Source organism: Rutilus rutilus (genome assembly GCF_951802725.1).
Source record: "Rutilus rutilus genome assembly, chromosome: 10".
NCBI lineage: Eukaryota > Metazoa > Chordata > Actinopteri > Cypriniformes > Leuciscidae > Rutilus > Rutilus rutilus.
In genome coordinates, this window is record NC_140215.1 from 11,370,262 (window position 1) to 11,390,333 (window position 20,072).

Below are 20,072 nucleotides of genomic sequence, written 5' to 3' on the forward strand. Positions count from 1 at the left end.
AAATGTTCCCTTTTTCCAACGTAAATGGAAACCCAGAAGTCTGCAAACTGAGCAAGAGTAGAACGAAAAAAAAAAGGATTTATTGCCCCAGGCAGTCGTTGCTTAATTAGCTGTATCTAAAAACAAACAAATGGAGGAGGAGAACAATGAACATAATGTCTCTTAATGCTTCCTAACACCCAAGGATAACTTTCTGTGATACATCACTTCAGGCTCCGAGCACCTCTCTCTTTATCTGCAATACATACACTCAGAACCTTAATCTTTCTGCCCACTGAACTAGACCAATCTCTTTCCTTGTGCTGGAAGGTGATTGGTTCTTCTGTCGGGGAAAAGGTGTTTTGAGGTTAGCCCTTCCTTCGGGGCAGATAAACCTGATGAGGGAAGCGCTAATATGATCAAGAAGGGTAATACTACTACAAACATAAAATAAAATATTGTTTTTTATATACCAATGTAGACCATAAAAAACAGACACCTTTCCACTGTTTCTGTGAGAGTAAAGTCAATTTACAGTGAGATCCAAAATAGATCCCTATAGTGAAAATGCTTCTGTTTAACATTTGTAATATAATTTACAAAATCTAGAAATACTGAATAAATATTTGCTGCTTTTACAATTTATTTTTTCAAGAAACCTAAAAACATGTACGGTCACACTTCTCCAGCAATACAAAAGTATTTACTTTTCTTCCACTAGTCTCTCTAGACTAAATAACATGTTGCTTCTCTGCAGGAACCCCAGCAATCCAACTGACATTATAATCTTGTGTGGTTAAATGGGTCAATGGCCTGTTTTCAGTCAGGCTCTGGATCAAAGGGCAGGATCAGATGCTCCTGGCACTGCCCAGCTGGGTGCCACACTCTTCCAGTTCACCAAAGGTCACACTCTTGGCCAGCCTGAGGTGCGTCGCCTCAACTAACAGGCATCCACCCAATGCCAACTGCTGAGTCGGCATTGTCATATCACAGAGTCCAGGTGGCTCCACCTGCTTGTTATTGTGGCTTGGATGATTGTGAACAAGAGTAGAGTGTGTCCAACATCACACCTGCTGCGTCATTCACCTGTTCCCCTTCCACTAGAGCCAATTCATGTAAAAATATGCGGCATTAGGCAATAAAAATAAATGCGGATGGTGTCCAAACTGTGAGTTTATTGATCTTGACAGATCACAGTGCAGTACCTGCATAGCTAATATCTTCTACAGACATTATAATGGCCTACTTTAGGGTACTCACCTCTACAGTGGACTCCTTCGTCAAAACCGTCCTCACAGTCTTTCGCCCCATTACAGAGCTTGTTGAAGTGAATGCACTTTCTTGTCCCGATACACTGTATGTGATTTAGGGGACATCTGACTATCACCTCCACCGTACCTAAAGAACAGGAGAGAATGATGGTTTACATGCGTGTATGGAGTAATTTTGTAAAAGCATATCATCTGCACAATTTCACTGCACTGTCAGTCATTTTTTTTATAACTACTGAGACAGTTCAATGCAAATCTACGGAGTTCAGACAAATGTCACTTGTTTCAATTTGCTAAGCTTTGAGGGATGCAAATGAAAATGGGGAACAATCCAGTTGATTGAATTTAGCTTAAAATGCACTGCCAGTGATTTAATTTTGTGGCAAAAACTTTCCTTCAGCACCATTTCCTGTCCGTTGTTCTTTAAGAGAAATGGCTAATAGAATGAGCACAGGATTCTCATTTACAATTCATCCTTCCTCTTACCTATCCTAATGAATGTTAATTTAATTAGCAGGATAAAGCCAATACATCTCATACTGTACAAGTAAAGTTCTGCAATGCAATGAGGTTGCAGAACCAGTTTAATAAAACAGGCAGTTGTTTCAAAGGAAAAATGTCTACAACAACAACAAAAAAAACGAACTAAATAAAGTTTGGTGTCAGTATGTTTTTTTTTTTTATATAAATAATATTTTAAATATATATTTATAGAAATTCTTACTAATTCTTACTTTTATTCTATTTCACACATTCAAGTTGACTAAACTTGACAGTAAAGATATTTGTAATGTTACAAAATATTTCACATAAATGCTTAAAAAAAAATAAAAAATAATTATCGGATTCAAAAAAAACATTAAGCAACACAGCCGTTAACAAACCTCATGATAATAATAAGAAATGTTTAGCTTTGCCATTAGAGAAATAAATAACATTTTCAAATGTATTAAAGCATTTTATTATTAAGCATTTATTAAAGCGTTATTTTAAATTCTAATATTATTTACTGTTGTTTTTACCGTGTTTTTGATCAAATAAATGCCCACACACACACACACACACACAGAGAGAGAGAGAGAGAGAGACATGCAATGCAATAAAGTTGCAGTCAGAACCATTTTAAAGGAATTTTCTTGAAGTTATTCATATTATGAAATGATGAACAACATATAACCAAAAAGTTAATGAATTTAAAACTCAGATTAAATACATTTTACACAATGATTAAATATGTAGCCATAAGCTTACAAAAACACTGCAGAAACAAACATTTTTCAGGAATTTACAAAGATAGACAATATACAATGATAAACAATGAAGTTCACTAAAACATGTTTTACAGTAAATAATAGCATTGCTGTAAATAGCCTTTTTCTCCATAAAAAAAAAATATATATATATATACAGACCCTTTCCAAAAAAATTGAATATCATGGAAAAGTTTATTTATTTCCATAATTCCATTCAAAACGTTAAACTTCCATAGATTATAGATTCAGGGCCCACAACTTAAACGATTTCAAGTATTTAGTTGTTTATTTGTACATAATTTGGGCTTCCAGCTCATAAAACCCACGGAAACAGGATTTAATTTTTTTTGAATATTACATGAAATCACACAGTAATTACACAGTAATACCATGGTCATTGAACCAGTTTTTGGTTATTTTGGCAGTATGGGCAGGTGCAAATCCTGCTGGAAAATGAAGGAAGCATGAAGTGCTCTGAAAATGTCCTGGTGGACGGCTGCATTGAGTGGACAGCACAGTGGACCAACACCAGCCGATGACATGGCTCCCCAAACCAACACAGACTGTGGAAACTTCACACTGGACTCCAAGCATCTTGGATTGTGTGCCTCTCCATTCTTCCTCCAGACTCTGGGACCTTGGTTTCCAAATGAGATGCAAAATTTGCTCTCATCAGAAAAGAGGACTTTGGTCCACTGTGCTTTATTAAATCCAGAGTCAACACAGCCGTCTACCAGGACATTTTCAGAGCACTTCATGCTTCCTTCATTTTCCAGTAGGATTTGCACCTGCCCACACTGCCAAAATAACCAAAACCTGGTTCAATGACCATGGTATTACTGTGTAATTACTGTGTGATTTCATGTAATATTCACATTTTTTGAAATCCTGTTTTCATGGGTTTTATGAGCTGGAAGCCCACATTATGTACAAATAAACAACTAAATACTTGAAATCGTTTAAGTTGTGGGCCCTGAATCTATAATCTATGGAAGTTTATATATATATATCAACAGTCTGTAAATGTAGCCACAAATGCAAATGTGTTTACCTGAAAGCATTCCTACATATAGGCTATACGCTGCTAAGCTATTCTGAATCACAGTGAGTGAGTAAGTGAGATATATAGATAGATAGATAGATAGATAGAGAGAGAGAGAGAGAGAGAGAGAGAGAGAGAGAGAGAGAGAGAGAGAGAGAGAGAGAGAGAGAGAGAGAGAGAGAGAGAGAGAGAGAGATGGAGCCAAAGTCTCAGAAATATCTATTGACACGGTTGCACCAAGCAGCTGTTTAAAGATTCATGAGTCACATAGGTGACCCTCATCTGCTTGAGCAGCCACAAGAACACATAAAACACGTCTAAGTGAAACATCGACTTCCATCTCGCACACTGTGAATATGTCACATTGCACCTTAACTACATTGGTATCAATTACCATAACTGCAACATAGCCACTTAGTGTGAGATTTATAGCTTGTGTGACAGGACCCCTTACAAATCTCCGGAGTCCCAGTTTCCTCCGAGCTCTGATCCTGCACCACTGAAAACATCCTCCGGAAGAGTCAGGATTATTCATCGGCTTTCATTTCAAATTCATAAGATAAAATGACGCCATAATTAGGGGGGTCGTTTAGTGGGGGATTGTCATCCTTTAACATATAATAAGTATATGATTTACTCGCCAATGCACACTTCTGCTTTCCAATAACAATCAATCTCTTCACAAAAGCATCTCAATGTTCACACAGACATTTTTTTTTTTTTCTCTGTCATGGAAATGTGCAGAAACATTTTTTTTAGACCACCTCTTTCTGAGCCCCAAGGATATTCTAAATTAAGGAAAGTCAAATGTAAGTAACCTCAACTTTGCATACTCATATTTCAAATGTGAGTACAAAAGGCAGGCTAATAAACCTCACAACCTTGTGGCTTTTCTTCAGAGTTGGAGGAGAAGATACAAGACAGCCTTTTCAATTAAAACATCATTTGTTTCAATCCACGGCCTCTCTACATGCATACATGACTCAGCAGATATAAGTGTCAGAGGGATTTCTGGGCACAAATATGTTGATTAATATCCATGCTAATTTTCAATTAAAATTGTACAGATATACTGGCAAACATCTCTCTAATTATGCATTCATGATGTGCTTTTCCATTATTCATGAGTAAATACAGCAGCAAAACAACTGAGGAGGCACATGTCACATGCATTGCTCTGTTAACGCAGTGGAGTGAGGGGCTGTGACAAACTGTGATTATCCTAATAAAACTGCATTGTCAAATACAGAATCATTCCACTCACAAACTGATTGGGGACTAATCTAATCAGATGAGAGGGAGAGATGAATATTCAGGAGTTTCAGATGCACCATGCCGGATAACACAGATGGCGTCTGTGCAGTTGAAGGATGATAGGAAATTATTTCTCTTCACCCTGTACCGAATTAGAAACCAGATAGCACTAGTGGCGAAACATCCTCCATCATGAGAAAACTCACGAAAGTGGAGGCGGAAAACACATGCTTATGATACTTGCATGTAGGAGAGCTGTCAAAAAAAACAAAAAAACATTGGAGATGAGTAACAGTTTATACTGAATATGTTGTTTATATTTATGCATTTGGCAGATGTTTTTATCCAAAACTTGTCTTATCAGTTTATGCATTCCCTCAGAATCAAACCATGACCTTGGAATTACATATAGTCTCAGCCTTAGACATCATGCCCACAGACCATTGTCTGAACGTCTGATACATAAGGCTTGGGATGCAAGATAGCCTTAATGTCACCTGGAGCAAACTTCAGGCACCCATGAGATATAGAGAGTGCCTGAAGGTCTCCTACTCTCCTCAGAGAATTAATGGCTAATAAAAAAGCTACCTTGAGGGAAAGGTTCTTGGCCTCAGCCGACTCCAGAGGTTCGAAGGGTGCCTTGACCCACCCTTCAAGAACCACTGCCAGGTCCCATGTGGGAACTCTGGTATAAGCCCCAGGTCTCATCCTCCGAGCCCCACGGAGGAAACATACGACCATCTGATGTCTGCCCAGAGGCCCATAACCCAGAGGATCGTGGAAAGCCGCAATGGCAGCCACGTACACCTTGAGTGTGGATGGGGTAAGACCAGCCAGGAGGCGATCTTGGAGGAGCTCCAGCACTGAAGCCAACCGGGCAGTTAACTGGGTCCACCTCACGCTCTCTACACCAAGTGGAAACACATTCCACTTTAGGCCGTGCAATCTCCTTGTGGAAGAAGCTCTGGAACTGAGTATGGCCTATGGAACAGAAGGATCTGCCAAGGCTGGCTTGCCAGGAGTGCTATGATGACTGAAAACCATACCCAGGCTGGCCAGTACGGGGCAACTAGAAGTAACCAGATCCCGTCTCGACGGACCCTCTCCAGAACTCCGGGGAGCAGAGCAATCAGGGGAAAAGCGTACAGGCGTAGCCTCGGCCACGTCTGTACCATGGCATGAGAGAAAACCACAGTGTACAGTGGGACGTCCCTCGAGACACGAACAAATCCACTTCCACTGGGCCGAACCTCTCGGATATCGCCTTCACCACCTTGGTGTGAAGTCTCCATTCCCCGGGCCTCAGCCCCTGCCTCGACAGGATGTCTGCTCTCTGATTCTTGTCCCCTGGGATGTGCATTGCTCTGAGAGATAACAGTTTCCCCTGGGACCACAGGAGGATCTGATGCGCCAATCTGGATAGAGGGCACGATCTCAGAACCCCCTGATGAATCAAGTAGGAGAACACCAACACATTGTCTGCGTGGTGACCCCTATCCATGACCACGGCCCAGCCCGTGAGGGAGGCGTCTGTCGAAGCGGCTTTCCGGCGACATGACGCTCCCAGCACGGGGCCTTGGGACAGAAACCAAGCTTTTTTCCACATAAGTAGGGAACGAATGCATTTGCGCGTAACCCAGATCATGCGGAACGGGTTCCTCCTCGGGGAAAACCCCTTGGTTTTCAACCACCACTGCAGGGCCCTCATGTGCAGCAGGCCGAATGGAATGTCGTTGGACGCTGCTGCCATAAGCCCTAACACTCTCTAAAAATGTTTTACAGCGATGGCTTGGCCTAGCTTTATCCTGGTCACCGTGGCCAGGATGGACTCGATCCGTGCAGGAGACAATTGTGCTTGCATCGTGACCGAGTCCCACACCACTCCCAGGAACGTGGTTCTCTGGGCTGGTGCCAACACGCTTTTTTTCGTGTTGAGTTGCAACCCCAGCCTCTGGATGTGGGCAAGGACGACATCTCGATGCCGAACTACCAGCTCTTGTGACTGGGCCATAATAAGCAAGTCATCGAAATAATTTAGCACCCTGATACCCTGAAGCCTCAGCTTCAGCTCTAGCTCCTAGAGCTGCATCCATGCATTTGGTAAACGTGCAAGGGGAGAGAGCTAGGCCGAACGGAAGAACCCAATATTGGAATGCTTGCGCAGGACCCAAGGAGAAATATTTGGCAGGTCTTGCCATGCTTTGAAATATTCTACTAAGGAAGCCAGCCTCTCGAGACTGATTTCAGGTCTTATTCGAGATTCGTTCTCGATCCCCTGAAGCGGCTCTTCGGCAGGGTTTGGATGAAACGATTCTTGATGTGCGGACGCGAGCGCTGCCTGGCCGCAAACCTGTGGGGCAGACAGAGCAGCAAGCGTTCGCTGGAAACAGATGTGTCCTGAAGCGCACTTGACGGCGGGATACAGACATCGATTTCCTGAGGGCTCCCCAGAGAGGAGGCTCTTTCGGTTTCGTTCTCAACACCCTGAAGCGGAAGACCGGCAGGGAATAATCGAAAACAGATTCCAATGAGTGGACGCGAACACTGCCTGGCCGCAAGCCCTTGGGGCGGACACTGCAGCGTGCATTCGCTGAAAAACGATGTGTCCCTAAGCGCACTTGACGCTGGATACAAACATCGATTTCCTGAGGGCTCCGCGGAGGAGCGAAATCTAACAATTTTCGATGTGCTGACGGAACACTGCCTGGCCCCAAGCCTGTGGGGCAGACAGAGCGGCGTGCATTCGCTGCTTATCATTTTAATTCCTTAAATACAATGCAGCCATAAACACTGGACAAGTGAAACACGGTCTGAATGGTAGGCTGAATTAAACCGTTACAATATATTTGGCTTTCATCCCTCGAGAAGAAAGTCAACAGGTGCGAGGCTGAAACATCGGACAGCGCACAGATATATGCGTCGAGATATTTCTCAATGAACACTGTCAGCACCCTCAGGAGCTGACTGTGAATGCCTCGCATCCAAACAGTATTATTTCACAGATTGCGTGTGTCCCTTTTATTGCAGACCCGTAATCTACGCGCTGCCTCTGCAAACGCAAGATTCGAGTCATTCACAATATATTTGGCTTTCATCTCTCGAGAAGAAAGTCAACGGGTACGAGGCTGAAACACCCGAAAACGCACGGCTGTGCGCGTCGAGATATTTCTCAATGAACACAGCCAGCACCCTCAGGAGCTGACTGTGCATGCCTCGCACCCACACAGAATCTTTATTGCAGAGTAGACCCGTAATCTACGCGCTGCCTCGGCAAACGCGAGATCCGAGCCACTAGATTCTGTATTGCAATGCAGACCTTTAATCTACGCGCTGCCTCGGCAAACGCGAGATCCCAGCCACATAATCTTTATTGCAGAGTAGACCCGTAATCTACACGCTGCCTTGGGTGATCCGAGCCACTAGATTCTATATTGCAATGCAGACCTTTAATCTACGCGCTGCCTCGGCAAACGCGAGATCCCAGCCACATAATCTTTAATGCAGAGGAGACCCGCAATCTACGCGCTGCCTTGGGTGATCCGAGCCACTAGATTCTATATTGCAATGCAGACCTTATACCAAATAGGACAGACAGTTTGACACAGAGCACTTGCTGAAGAGCAAAAAGCTAACTCTGTTGTGTGCCGGCGTCCCTTTGTAGCTTCCGTGTATGCCATGACGTTACATCATGACACCGCACCAATCAGGATTGGATTAGCTTCATTCATACTTCAGATGCTTTATGCTAAGGGCGTTCCCCAAAGTGTCGTATCGACGCAGTTCGAGTTCCCTCGAAAGGGAACTCTACTAATCTGATAACGCGCAAATTAAAGAACACAGAAGCAGCTGGATCATTTCCATAATGACCAACACAATCAAGAGCAGCGCAAATTAGCGTGCGGTTTAAAGTCCCCCTGTGGTGAAAATCAAGCTTTTAACGTTGTTTATTCCCCATATTACCATATTCGGATGCCCAGAGGATTACAATAGATTTACATCAAAATAATTTTTTCTGAAATTAGAAAAGATTAAATATTCTCTGAGAGGTGATTCCAACAAGTTTTACAGTAAATGGCAGCCCTTTTTAACTTTCTTTAAATCTCTTCCTTCTTTACCCCCTGATTGATGGAACATGACACTGAACAAACCCTAAACATGACACTGAACAAAACCAACTGTGATTGGTTGCTTTACATGTCAGTCAGGCCCACTCTTGGGCGGTCCTTGGCCAATGAAAGCTGCTATGGAGTCTCACAGAAGGTCTGGCTACACAAGACTGCTAGACCCATGACTAAATCAAACAGATCAAATTATCACTTTATTTTTTATTTTATTTTTTGGCATCACATTTTGTGCAGGTTTCACTTGAAAAAAGATAACAAATGAACAATTGCATTCCAGTGCTTACTGAATAATGCATTATAAGGCTGAAGAAGGCAGGCTCAGGTGCTAAATTGTTATTCAACCTCTGGTGGTAAAAGAGGAGCTAGTCTAAAGTTGGTGTAATTGCACTGATACCTTTTTCTATATTAAAAAAGCAGTTTAAGTCCTCTTACAAATGCACACATTATTTCACTCGAATTCATTACTGTCCAAAGTCTTCTGCCATGCCAGCTGTCTGGCTCTGGTGTTAAAAGGCCTTCAGGATGAAATGTAAATACGAGCCTCAATTTGGTGCCCAAAGAAACCAGGAGTCTCAGGAAACCAAATGATTTGGACTGAACAATAAGCATACAGATGGAGTCCGCACTCTTGCTCCATACAAAGTAGGGCCTTGACAACTGAACATGTTGGATCATTTGGCCTTTTCATTAACTTGCTGGAATGGGTGTAATGTCACATTAAAGATTGTCCACTGCCAAAATAAACCTTTCCTGCAGTCCCTTTCCCTGTTCCTCACATTTTGCTTATAATTAAAAAACCATGGTGATATTTACCCACTTTTCTCAATGTGAAATAGGAAAGATCAGCTGGGAGTTGCTAATCCATCTACTTAATGTGTAACTAAAGGCTTTCATATGAAATCATCCATTCTGTCTCTTTAATCATGATGAATACTTTCAAGGAAAATGATTAAAAATTTGCCATGGAAAGCACAAGGGTTGATGCAATGCCAACATTTCAGTAGTCAATACCAATACCTGCGAAATTTCAATCTCTAAACCAATGTTGTTAACACAACAAAATGTATATGATTACATGTAAATATGAATAAATATTTAAATAAATAAATAAATAAAAGCATAACATTTAATTTAACATTTTTCATTTCTTTATTCTTCAACAAAAGATTTAAAGGGTCATGAAACCCTAATAGTTATGTTTATAGAACATCATAGAAGACAATTAAACCATGTGTATATTCAGGGTTCGAATTACAAAGTGGCTTTCGGGGGAGCCCTATTTTCCGATCCTCCCTGACTGATTTTAACGCTTTTGGTGCATGTTCGGGCATTTAAAACAATAGTTTTACAGTAAACAGTACAGAACGTACTTGGTTACTTACGTAACCTCGGTTCCCTTACCTCGGAGATAAGGGAACGAGTACTGCGTTGCCTGGCCGTGCTATTTCTCTCACGTCAGGTGTTTTCGCTTCAGTCGATTAGATCTGTCATATGGCGAGTTTTCTCTGTATTTATACTCTTCTATTTGGCGCGCAGAGTCTGGCAGGTCGCCAAGCGCTCCTATTGGATCGCGTGCTTCTGCTTTCTCGCCATTGGTTTGTGCAGTTGCCTCAGCACAGCCCATCAGCGCTCTCGCCTGTGCTGCTGCAATACGTTTTAAAATAAAGGCTTCAATATTCTCGAGAAAAGGAGTTTTCCCTTGTACAGAATGTACAAAAAATTTACAGAAAATCAAAATCTATATGCGACACAAAAAAATGGACAGTGTTTTAGAGCTCCCCCTAAATGTCTCAAAGTAGGCTTTCAGGGGAGCCCAGGTCCTTTTCAGGGGAGCCGAGCTCCCCTTAGCTCCCCCGTAATTCGAACCCTGTGTATATTGTGTTGTGTGTAATGGTAATTTCCAGCGTGCATTTGTGTGAAGTTTTGATGCTTTTAATGAGAGAAGCAAAACTGTTTGAATTGAAGACGTTGCTAGCATTTTTTTTAAAACCTGTGGTGAGAACTGACTGCTGCAGAAACAGGGGGTTTCATGACCCTTTAATGTAAGAGAAGTCTTTTTATTTTTTTATTTTTTTTATGTTGTACTTTAACAACATAATCGACAGAGACGAGCATTTACACTGCAAAACATACTGTGAATATCTGAGACTAATCTGATTTGTTATCATAAAAGAAACATAAAACATGTACATCTGTTAAAATAACAGGCAGCTGTATATGATGGTCCTTTTCTAAGGTCACAAACATACAAAATCAAGTAATTCTCACATGATTATGTGTACGGCTCTACCAATATTTGTATAACATCGCTGACATTGTATAATAAACTCCCACATTAAACACTCCTAAAGTCATTTCTTGTTTACCATAAGAAGGTTTCCCTTTATCCTTTCTGCTGTCTCCATTTTCTCTCCTACACAGTGATGTATTTTCCCTCCCTTGCTTTAGGTCATTGACATTTGAAATGTTCAGTGCACTGGCATTTGAGAAAGAAAAGCCAGGTTAAAACTGACCTTGGACAGAAAAGCAAACTATCCGCAGTACATGAGGTCCCTGGGCATGTCTTTTGAGCACCACTTTCACCAATATCTCTAAGAACCAAAGAAAAGCCTCAGGTCCAATAAAAACACAAGCTAAAAGACAGCTCTACAACAGAAGACAAAACAACCCTATATACAGTAGCTCCATCCATGGTATACTGTACGTGCTGTCTCGTTTTCAGAAGGGATGATCATATGGGCCTCCATATGGGGTTTTCAGAATTTGAGGTCTCAATATGGTTATTTAATACATCATACAGCACAAGAGCACATGCCCCTAGATGCAATGTTCATATATATGCAAATAAGACTAATATTTGTGCTGCAACACTTTAAAGTGATTTGAAAGAACATATCTCCTCATAAAAGCTTGGAAGAAAATGAGAAAATATTCTTAGCAGCTTCTTTTTTCTTGGTTATACATTAAACCTTTAAAAAACTTTAAAATAACTTCTTTTTTTTCATGAGCAATGTATACATAATGTTTTTGTGCTAACGTTTATATAACATTATTAAAGACCAGATAACTCTGAACAAACATTCAATTAACATTACTGGCAGATTGATTGTTTGAGAAAGTTAAGTTTGAGAAAACCTTGCCAGAGTGGTCCCTGGGATTCAGACTGAAATTATACACTCTACGATTTGGAATCACACTTACAGTGATAGTTCAGTCAAAAATGTAAATTCTATCATCGTTTTCTCACACTCATATCATTCATAACCTATATGACATTCTTCTGCACATATATATATATATATATATATATATATATATATATATATATATATATATATTTTTTTTTTTATTATTAGAATCTCAAAGGCATTCTGCTAAATAATACAACATGGAATGTGCTTAGTGTTGTGACCGCTGGCTTTCATTTAAACAGAACCAAAGCTGAAAACCTAAAACTTACAGAAAACCACAACAATATTATTATTTATTTTTTTTCCCTGACTTGTAAACATTAGTTATTTCCTTCAGGATACACAAATCTAGTTTAAATTCACTCGTACAAACAAGGATTGGAATACTCTAAAAATGTGACACCTTTGACTGAGCAGCCACAACCCTTGTGGTTATGTACAAACATGTCACTTGAATTCCTTCTTTCTTGCTGGTTATTAGCTCTTTTAGCTATCAGCCTCTTGTTGATGCTCTTGGCAACAGTACAGCAATCTGTCAAGCTGCTGTATGTGTAGTGGCATTGTGTATTTTTCACTATCCTAAGAGAAAAGCATTGTAATTTCCCTCCTTTTTACTCTAAGAAACTGCATACGCCATTTACATTGGGTGCAGAGTTTGTGTTCGTAAAATTGGTTCCGAGAGGCAGTGGCATTCATTCCCATGTCCACCTGGATTTATCTTCAAATGTCAAAGAGATTAGCTTCAGGCCACACTGTCCGCATTTGTTATTTCTACATTAGGAGAATTCACATGCCTCCCCTTCCACGTCCATATGTGGGGCTCTAATGAAAACACTTTGATTTATTGGATTTTAAAGACTAGGCGGTAATTTCTGATGAGGATGTGTTTGATTTTTAATGGCACAGCTGACAGTCTTATTAAGGTCTATGGATGACGATGATGATTTTGTGGCTTTGCCCAACTGACCGTTGGCAAAGACCCACCCCCTTTAGTTACTGTTACTATGTCCGACAAGCCATGCCGCTCTCACGCCACACCATGGTTCTCACACAGAGAAAAATACATCATGGAGCAAAGAGGACACTGACAACGCACTGACAGAAAGGACAGAGCAGGTTACTTTTAATATGAAACAAAGCCTCAGCTTTCAAATTTGGCCATTTTTTTAAAGAAATGTAAACAATAAATGTCGTTTTGTGGCTCTTTAATGTGGCAGATCGCTGTAGAGCCTCAATTAAAGCTGCTCGTGAACTGATCATCTCTTCCTTTTAGTTAATTTATAGCATCAAATAAACATGAATGAACATCACAAGGAATGTAGTTTCAACCGCAGAAAGACGTCAGTACACACCATTTGTCAAGTTTAAATCCACCGACGTTAATCTACTAACTCTCCTAACTGCTTTGTCGGACAAAAAAGCCGGTGGATGGCGGATTATGATTGGTCAGATCACCTGTCAATCAAATTCCCTGCGAAGGGTGAATTAAACACTCACTTTTCGGAAATTTGCCCAGGTATGTTTTTCTCTTTACTCACAAGCCATTTTAGATGACTCAATAAACAAATAATGAGCTATTGTTTGATTGATGTTCACTTATCTTAATTCCTTAATACATCAATTACAATATCAATAAATCAGTCAGTAAATCAATCAATCAATCAATCAATCAATCAGTCAGTCAGTCAATCAATCAATAAGTCAGTCAGTCAGTCAGTCAATCAATCAATCAATCAATCAATCAATCAGCTAATCAATCAATCAATAATATACATCACTGTTGAAATGTTTATAAGTACAATACTTATAAGTACATACTAGTCAAGTCAAGTCAAGTCAAGTATATTTGTATAGCGCTTTTCACAATACAGATTGTATCAAAGCAGCTTCACAGTATTAAATTAAAATAATACAACAAGGTTTGTTTCTAGTGGAATTTATTGATAAAATCAAATTAGATATCCCCAGAATATCCCCAACTGAGCAAGCCAAAGGCAACAGTGGCAAGGAACCGAAAAACTCCATCAAGTGACCTAATAGTGTCCTAAAACTCCATCAGGTGACCCAATGGAGAAAAAAAAACCTTGGGAGAACCCAGGCTCAGTCGGGGGCCAGTTCTCCTCTGGCGTTTATTAACTAGAGGCCGGATTGTAATTTGAACTGTAAGATTAAAAATATTATATGAATGCCTGGCTGAAGAGATGCGACTTTAATCTAGTTTTAAACTGGGAGAGCGAGTCTGAGCAACGAACAGTATCAGGAAGGCTATTCCAGAGTTTTGGAGCTAAATGTGAAAATGCTCTCCCTCCTTTGGTGGTTCTGGATATCCTAGGTATGACCAAAAGCCTTGAATTTAGTGATCTTAAAGAGCGCGATGGATTATAGGGCGATAGAAGATCCGTTAAATAGACTGGAGCTAAGCCGTTTAGGGCTTTATAAGTCAGTAGCAATACCTTGTAATTAATACGGAACTTTATAGGTAACCAATGCAGTGATGATAAAATCGGTGTTATATGATCATATTTTCTTGATCTAGTAAGAACTCTAGCGGCGGCATTTTGGACTAACTGTAGCTTGTTAATTGAGGATGCAGGACAACCGGCTAATAAAGCATTACAGTAATCTAGTCTCGAGGTCATGAATGCATGAACTAACTTTTCTGCATCAGAAACTAATAGCATATTACGTAGCTTAGCAATGTTTCTAAGGTGGAAAAAGGCGGTTTTTGTAACATATGAAATATGATTTTTGAAAGACAGGTTGCAATCGAGTATAACACCCAGGTCTTTTACTGTAGAGGATAAAGTAACAGGACATCCTACTATATTAAAGTTGTATTGCGAGAGGTTTTGTGGGCGGTTTTTTGAACCGATAAGTAGTACCTCTGTTTTGTCTGGATTTAATAAAAGAAAATTACGCGTCATCCAATCTTTTATATCTTTAACACACTCTGTCAATTTGGATAATTTAGCGTTTTCATCTGGCCGTGATGAAATATATATTTGAGTGTCATCAGCATAACAATGGAAACTAATTCCATGTTTCCTTATAATATTTCCAAGTGGCATCATATATACTGAGAATAATAGAGGGCCTAACACAGATCCCTGCGGCACTCCATAGTTTACTGGAGTTATGATCGATTTTTCTCCATTTAAATAGACAAAATGGTAGCGGTCAGATAAGTATGATCTAAACCAGCTTAATGCTTGTCCTTGAACACCAGTATAATTTTGTAGTCGATCTAAGAGTATTGTGTGATCTATAGTATCGAACGCAGCACTAAGATCAAGTAAAACTAGTATTGAGATACAGCCTTGGTCAGAAGCTAAAAGTAAATCATTTGTGATTTTAACGAGCGCAGTTTCAGTGCTATGGTGCGGCCTGAAACCAGACTGAAACTTCTCATAGATATCATTTTCTTGCAAGAAAGAACACAATTGAGCGGACACCACTTTTTCTAATATTTTAGACATAAATGGAAGATTTGAAATGGGTCTATAATTTGCTAGGTTATTATGATCTAATTGTGGTTTCTTAATGAGAGGTTTTATAACTGCCAGTTTAAATGTTCTTGGAACATGACCTAAAGATAAAGACGAGTTAATAATATTAAGGAGAGGCTCTTCCACTACAGGTAACACTTCTTTCAGTAGTTTAGTTGGTATCGGATCTAATAAACATGTTGTTGTTTTAGAGGAAGTGATAAGTTTATTTAACTCTATTTGTTCTATAGTTGTAAAGCACTGTAATTGTTCTTGCGGGGTAATAATTAAGGCTGAATTATAAGGCGCAACTGAAGATTGAACGTTTACAATTGTGGTTCTGATGCTTTCTATTTTCTCAGTGAAGAACTTCATAAAATCATTACTACTAAACTGTAACGGGATATTTTGTTCGGGTGACGTCTGTTTATTTGTTAGTCTAGCCACGGTGTTAAATAAAAACCTTGGATTATTTTGGTTATTTTCTATTAGTTTGCGGAGGTGCTCAGCCCTGGCTGCTTTTAGGGCCTTTTTATAATGTGACATACTGTCTTTCCACGCGATTCTAAAGACCTCTAAATTAGTTTGTTTCCATTTACGCTCTAAAATACGGGTTTCTCGCTTTAGAACATGCGTAGTATTGTTGTACCACGGTGCTTTAATTTTCTCTCTGACCTTTTTTAATCTAATAGGTGCAACAACATCCAATGTTCTAGAGAGAATAGTGCTCATAGTGCTAGTTAGTTCTTCTAGTTCATCTGTTTGTTTGGGTTCAGGCAGCAGCTGAGACAGATCAGATAAGCAATTTGAGAAATTATCTATGGTGGATGGAAGGATTGTTCTGCCTGGTTGATAACGCGGCGCCGCATGACATATTACAGCAGTACGTAATATGCAAGTTACCATGTAATGGTCAGTGACTTCATCACTTTGCGGTATAATATCTATATCGGTTGGATCGATTCCATGTGATATAATTAAATCGAGTGTATGATTAAGACGATGAGTTGGTCCGGTGACGTTTTGCTTGACCCCAAATGAATTTAATAAATCTGTAAACGCAGCCCCTAACGCATCATTTGGATTATCTACGTGTATGTTAAAATCTCCAACAATTAATGCTTTATCGACATTGACTAATAGGTCTGAGAGAAAATCTGCAAACTCTTTTAGGAAATCAGCGTAAGGCCCAGGCGGTCTATATACGGTAGCCAAGGCTAGAGATAATAGGGATGTTTTTCTAACATCTAAGAGCGTAACATTTAGTACAAGTACTTCAAACGAAATAAACTTATAACCCGCTTTCTGAGTAACATTGAGAATATCTCTATAAATTGTCGCAACACCACCGCCACGACCAATCAGACGGGGCTCATGCTTATAGGAGTATCCAGGAGGAGCAGACTCATTTAGACCGAAATAATCATTTGGTTTAAGCCAGGTTTCAGTTAGGCAAAGTACATCGAAGCTATTATCTGTGACTATTTCATTTACAATAACTGCCTTAGGTGTGAGTGATCTAATGTTTAGAAGACCTAGCTTTAGAAATTGTTTTTGTTTACTAATAGCAACATTTTCTGTTTTAATAACAATTAGATTTTTCCTAGATCCTGCAGTAGATTTGTTATTTGATCTCACTAAACGAGGAATAGACACGGTTTCTATGCAATATTCTACACTAGTATTTATATCAGTTAAATTGGTGCAGCAGAGACTATGATTTGGACTTTTGGTTACTAGTCAAAAGGTATTTAACATTTTGGAGATGTTATCCGACAGAAGATCTGCTCCGAATCTGCTTGGGTGTAAGCCATCGGCACGGAAAAGCCTAGGACGCTCCCAAAACAGATTCCAATTATTTACAAAGAGCAGTTTCTGCTCATTGCACCATGACATTAACCATTCATTTAGCGCAAATAATCTGCTAAACTTTTCATGTCCTAGTCGGTACGTGGGAAGCGGTCCTGACACTATGATCGTTGTTTCAGGCGATGTGCTGCGTACCGTATCGATCAGATTCCTGAAGTCTTTCTTCAGAATCTCTGTCTGGCGCATCCTGATGTCGTTCACTCCCGCGTGCAGGACAACAGTTCCGACGCGCTCGTCACCGTTCAGAATCTCGGGAACGTGAGTAGCGATTTCAGAAACACGAGCACCAGGAAAGCAGTGACTGTGCACCTTACTTTTACCTAACGTTGCGCGTACGTGCCGAATGATGGAATCGCCGATGATCACAGCATCGCGTTCTGTTTCGCGAAGAGGGGAGAAGCGGTTTTGTGTGGATAACTCGAAAACCGGGAGGGTCGGAGAGAGTCTTGGTCTAGACCTGACTCGCGTCTTCCGCTGCGGAACCACCCAGGCTTCGTGGTGGCGTGTTGGAGCCGGAGTGAACGAGACCATGGCTGATCGCGACCTCGGCGCTCGGGACCTATGTTGAGAAACGCACGGAGTAGACGAAGTCGGAGTCAGCGGGTTAGTAACGTTAATCTCTGATTTGTGTGCATCGGCGCGTGATGTTTCAAGAGCTAACCGCCGGTCTATCAGCTCGGCTTGTCTCAATAAAAGGTCGTGGATCTGTTTCTCAACAGCTTCCAGATCAGACTGCAGTGCGTGCAGCTCAAATGTGTCCTCACCTGCACCAGAAGGTAGACTACTTTCATCTGATATATTCGCCATTTTAACAGATGGACAGTAAGTTAGCAACGAAGCTACCAGTGATGCTATCAATATTAATACTAATTTATGACTGAAGTTTTAGATATAATCCGTCTTTTTAGTGGTACGGGTGTAGAGTAGACGCACGATAGGCGAAAAATGTTTGTAAGTGAGTGTTGAGAAGACGCGTTCAGCCGTGATCCACGGACGTAACCTATAGGAGTATCCAGCGTTGGATCACTAATAGGCTTGAGACGCGTCTGCTCAACAGTCCGCGTTGTAATTTATGATTGAAGTCTTAGATATAATCCATCTTTTTAGTGGTACGGGTGTAGAGTAGACGCACGACAGGCGAAAAATGTTTGTAAGTGAGTGTTGAGAAGACGCGTTCAGCCGTGATCCACGGACGTAACCTATAGGAGTATCCAGCGTTGGATCACTAATAGGCTTGAGACGCGTCTGCTCAACAGTCCGCGTTGTAACTATGAGGGTTGAGCAGTAGTGCTTCTCAGTGAGGTAAAGTAGAAAATGTTTGTTGTAAGTTTAAAGAATAAAATCAAGATTTATAAATCAAATCGATGGAGCTCCAAAGACAACAACGCGTCCACTAGTAAAGTACTAGTACTAGTAAACTATATATACACTCACCTAAAGGATTATTAGGAACACCATACTAATACTGTGTTTGACCCCCTTTCGCCTTCAGAACTGCCTTAATTCTACGTGGCATTGATTCAACAAGGTGCTGAAAGCATTCTTTAGAAATGTTGGCCCATATTGATAGGATAGCATCTTGCAGTTGATGGAGATTTGTGGGACGCACATCCAGGGCACGAAGCTCCCGTTCCACCACATCCCAAAGATGCTCTATTGGGTTGAGATCTGGTGACTGTGGGGGCCATTTTAGTACAGTGAACTCATTGTCATGTTCAAGAAACCAATTTGAAATGATTCGAGCTTTGTGACATGGTGCATTATCCTGCTGGAAGTAGCCATCAGAGGATGGGTACATGGTGGTCATAAAGGGATGGACATGGTCAGAAACAATGCTCAGGTAGGCCGTGGCATTTAAACGATGCCCAGTAGGCACTAAGGGGCCTAAAGTGTGCCAAGAAAACATCCCCCACACCATTACACCACCACCACCAGCCTGCACAGTGGTAACAAGGCATGATGGATCCATGTTCTCATTCTGTTTACGCCAAATTCTGACTCTACCATCTGAATGTCTCAACAGAAATCGAGACTCATCAGACCAGGCAACATTTTTCCAGTCTTCAACTGTCCAATTTTGATGAGCTCGTGCAAATTGTACCCTCTTTTTCCTATTTGTAGTGGAGATGAGTGGTACCCGGTGGGGTCTTCTGCTGTTGTAGCCCATCCACCTCAAGTTTGTGCGTGTTGTGGCTTCACAAATGCTTTGCTGCATACCTCGGTTGTAACAAGTGGTTATTTCAGTCAAAGTTGCTCTTCTATCAGCTTGAATCAGTCGGCCCATTCTCCTCTGACCTCTAGCATCAACAAGGCATTTTCGCCCACAGGACTGCCGCATACTGGATGTTTGTCCCTTTTCACACCATTCTTTGTAAACCCTAGAAATGGTTGTGCATGAAAATCCCAGTAACTGAGCAGATTGTGAAATACTCAGACCGGCCCGTCTGGCACCAACAACCATGCCACGCTCAAAATTGCTTAAATCACCTTTCTTTCCCATTCTGACATTCAGTTTGGAGTTCAGGAGATTGTCTTGACCAGGACCACACCCCTAAATGCATTGAAGCAACTGCCATGTGATTGGTTGATTAGATAATTGCATTA

At 40.8% G+C, this 20,072-nt stretch overlaps 1 protein-coding gene across 1 annotated transcript in view; it reads right to left on the bottom strand.

Annotated features, from left to right (window-relative positions):
* lrp1bb (low density lipoprotein receptor-related protein 1Bb) overlaps positions 1 to 20,072 on the bottom strand; it is a 308,255-nt gene that overhangs the window by 181,014 nt on the left and 107,169 nt on the right. Inside the window, exon 3 of the mRNA XM_084421996.1 lies at positions 1,240 to 1,377. Coding sequence (XP_084278122.1) covers positions 1,240 to 1,377 — 138 coding nt within the window. The remainder of the gene's footprint in view (positions 1 to 1,239; positions 1,378 to 20,072) is intronic.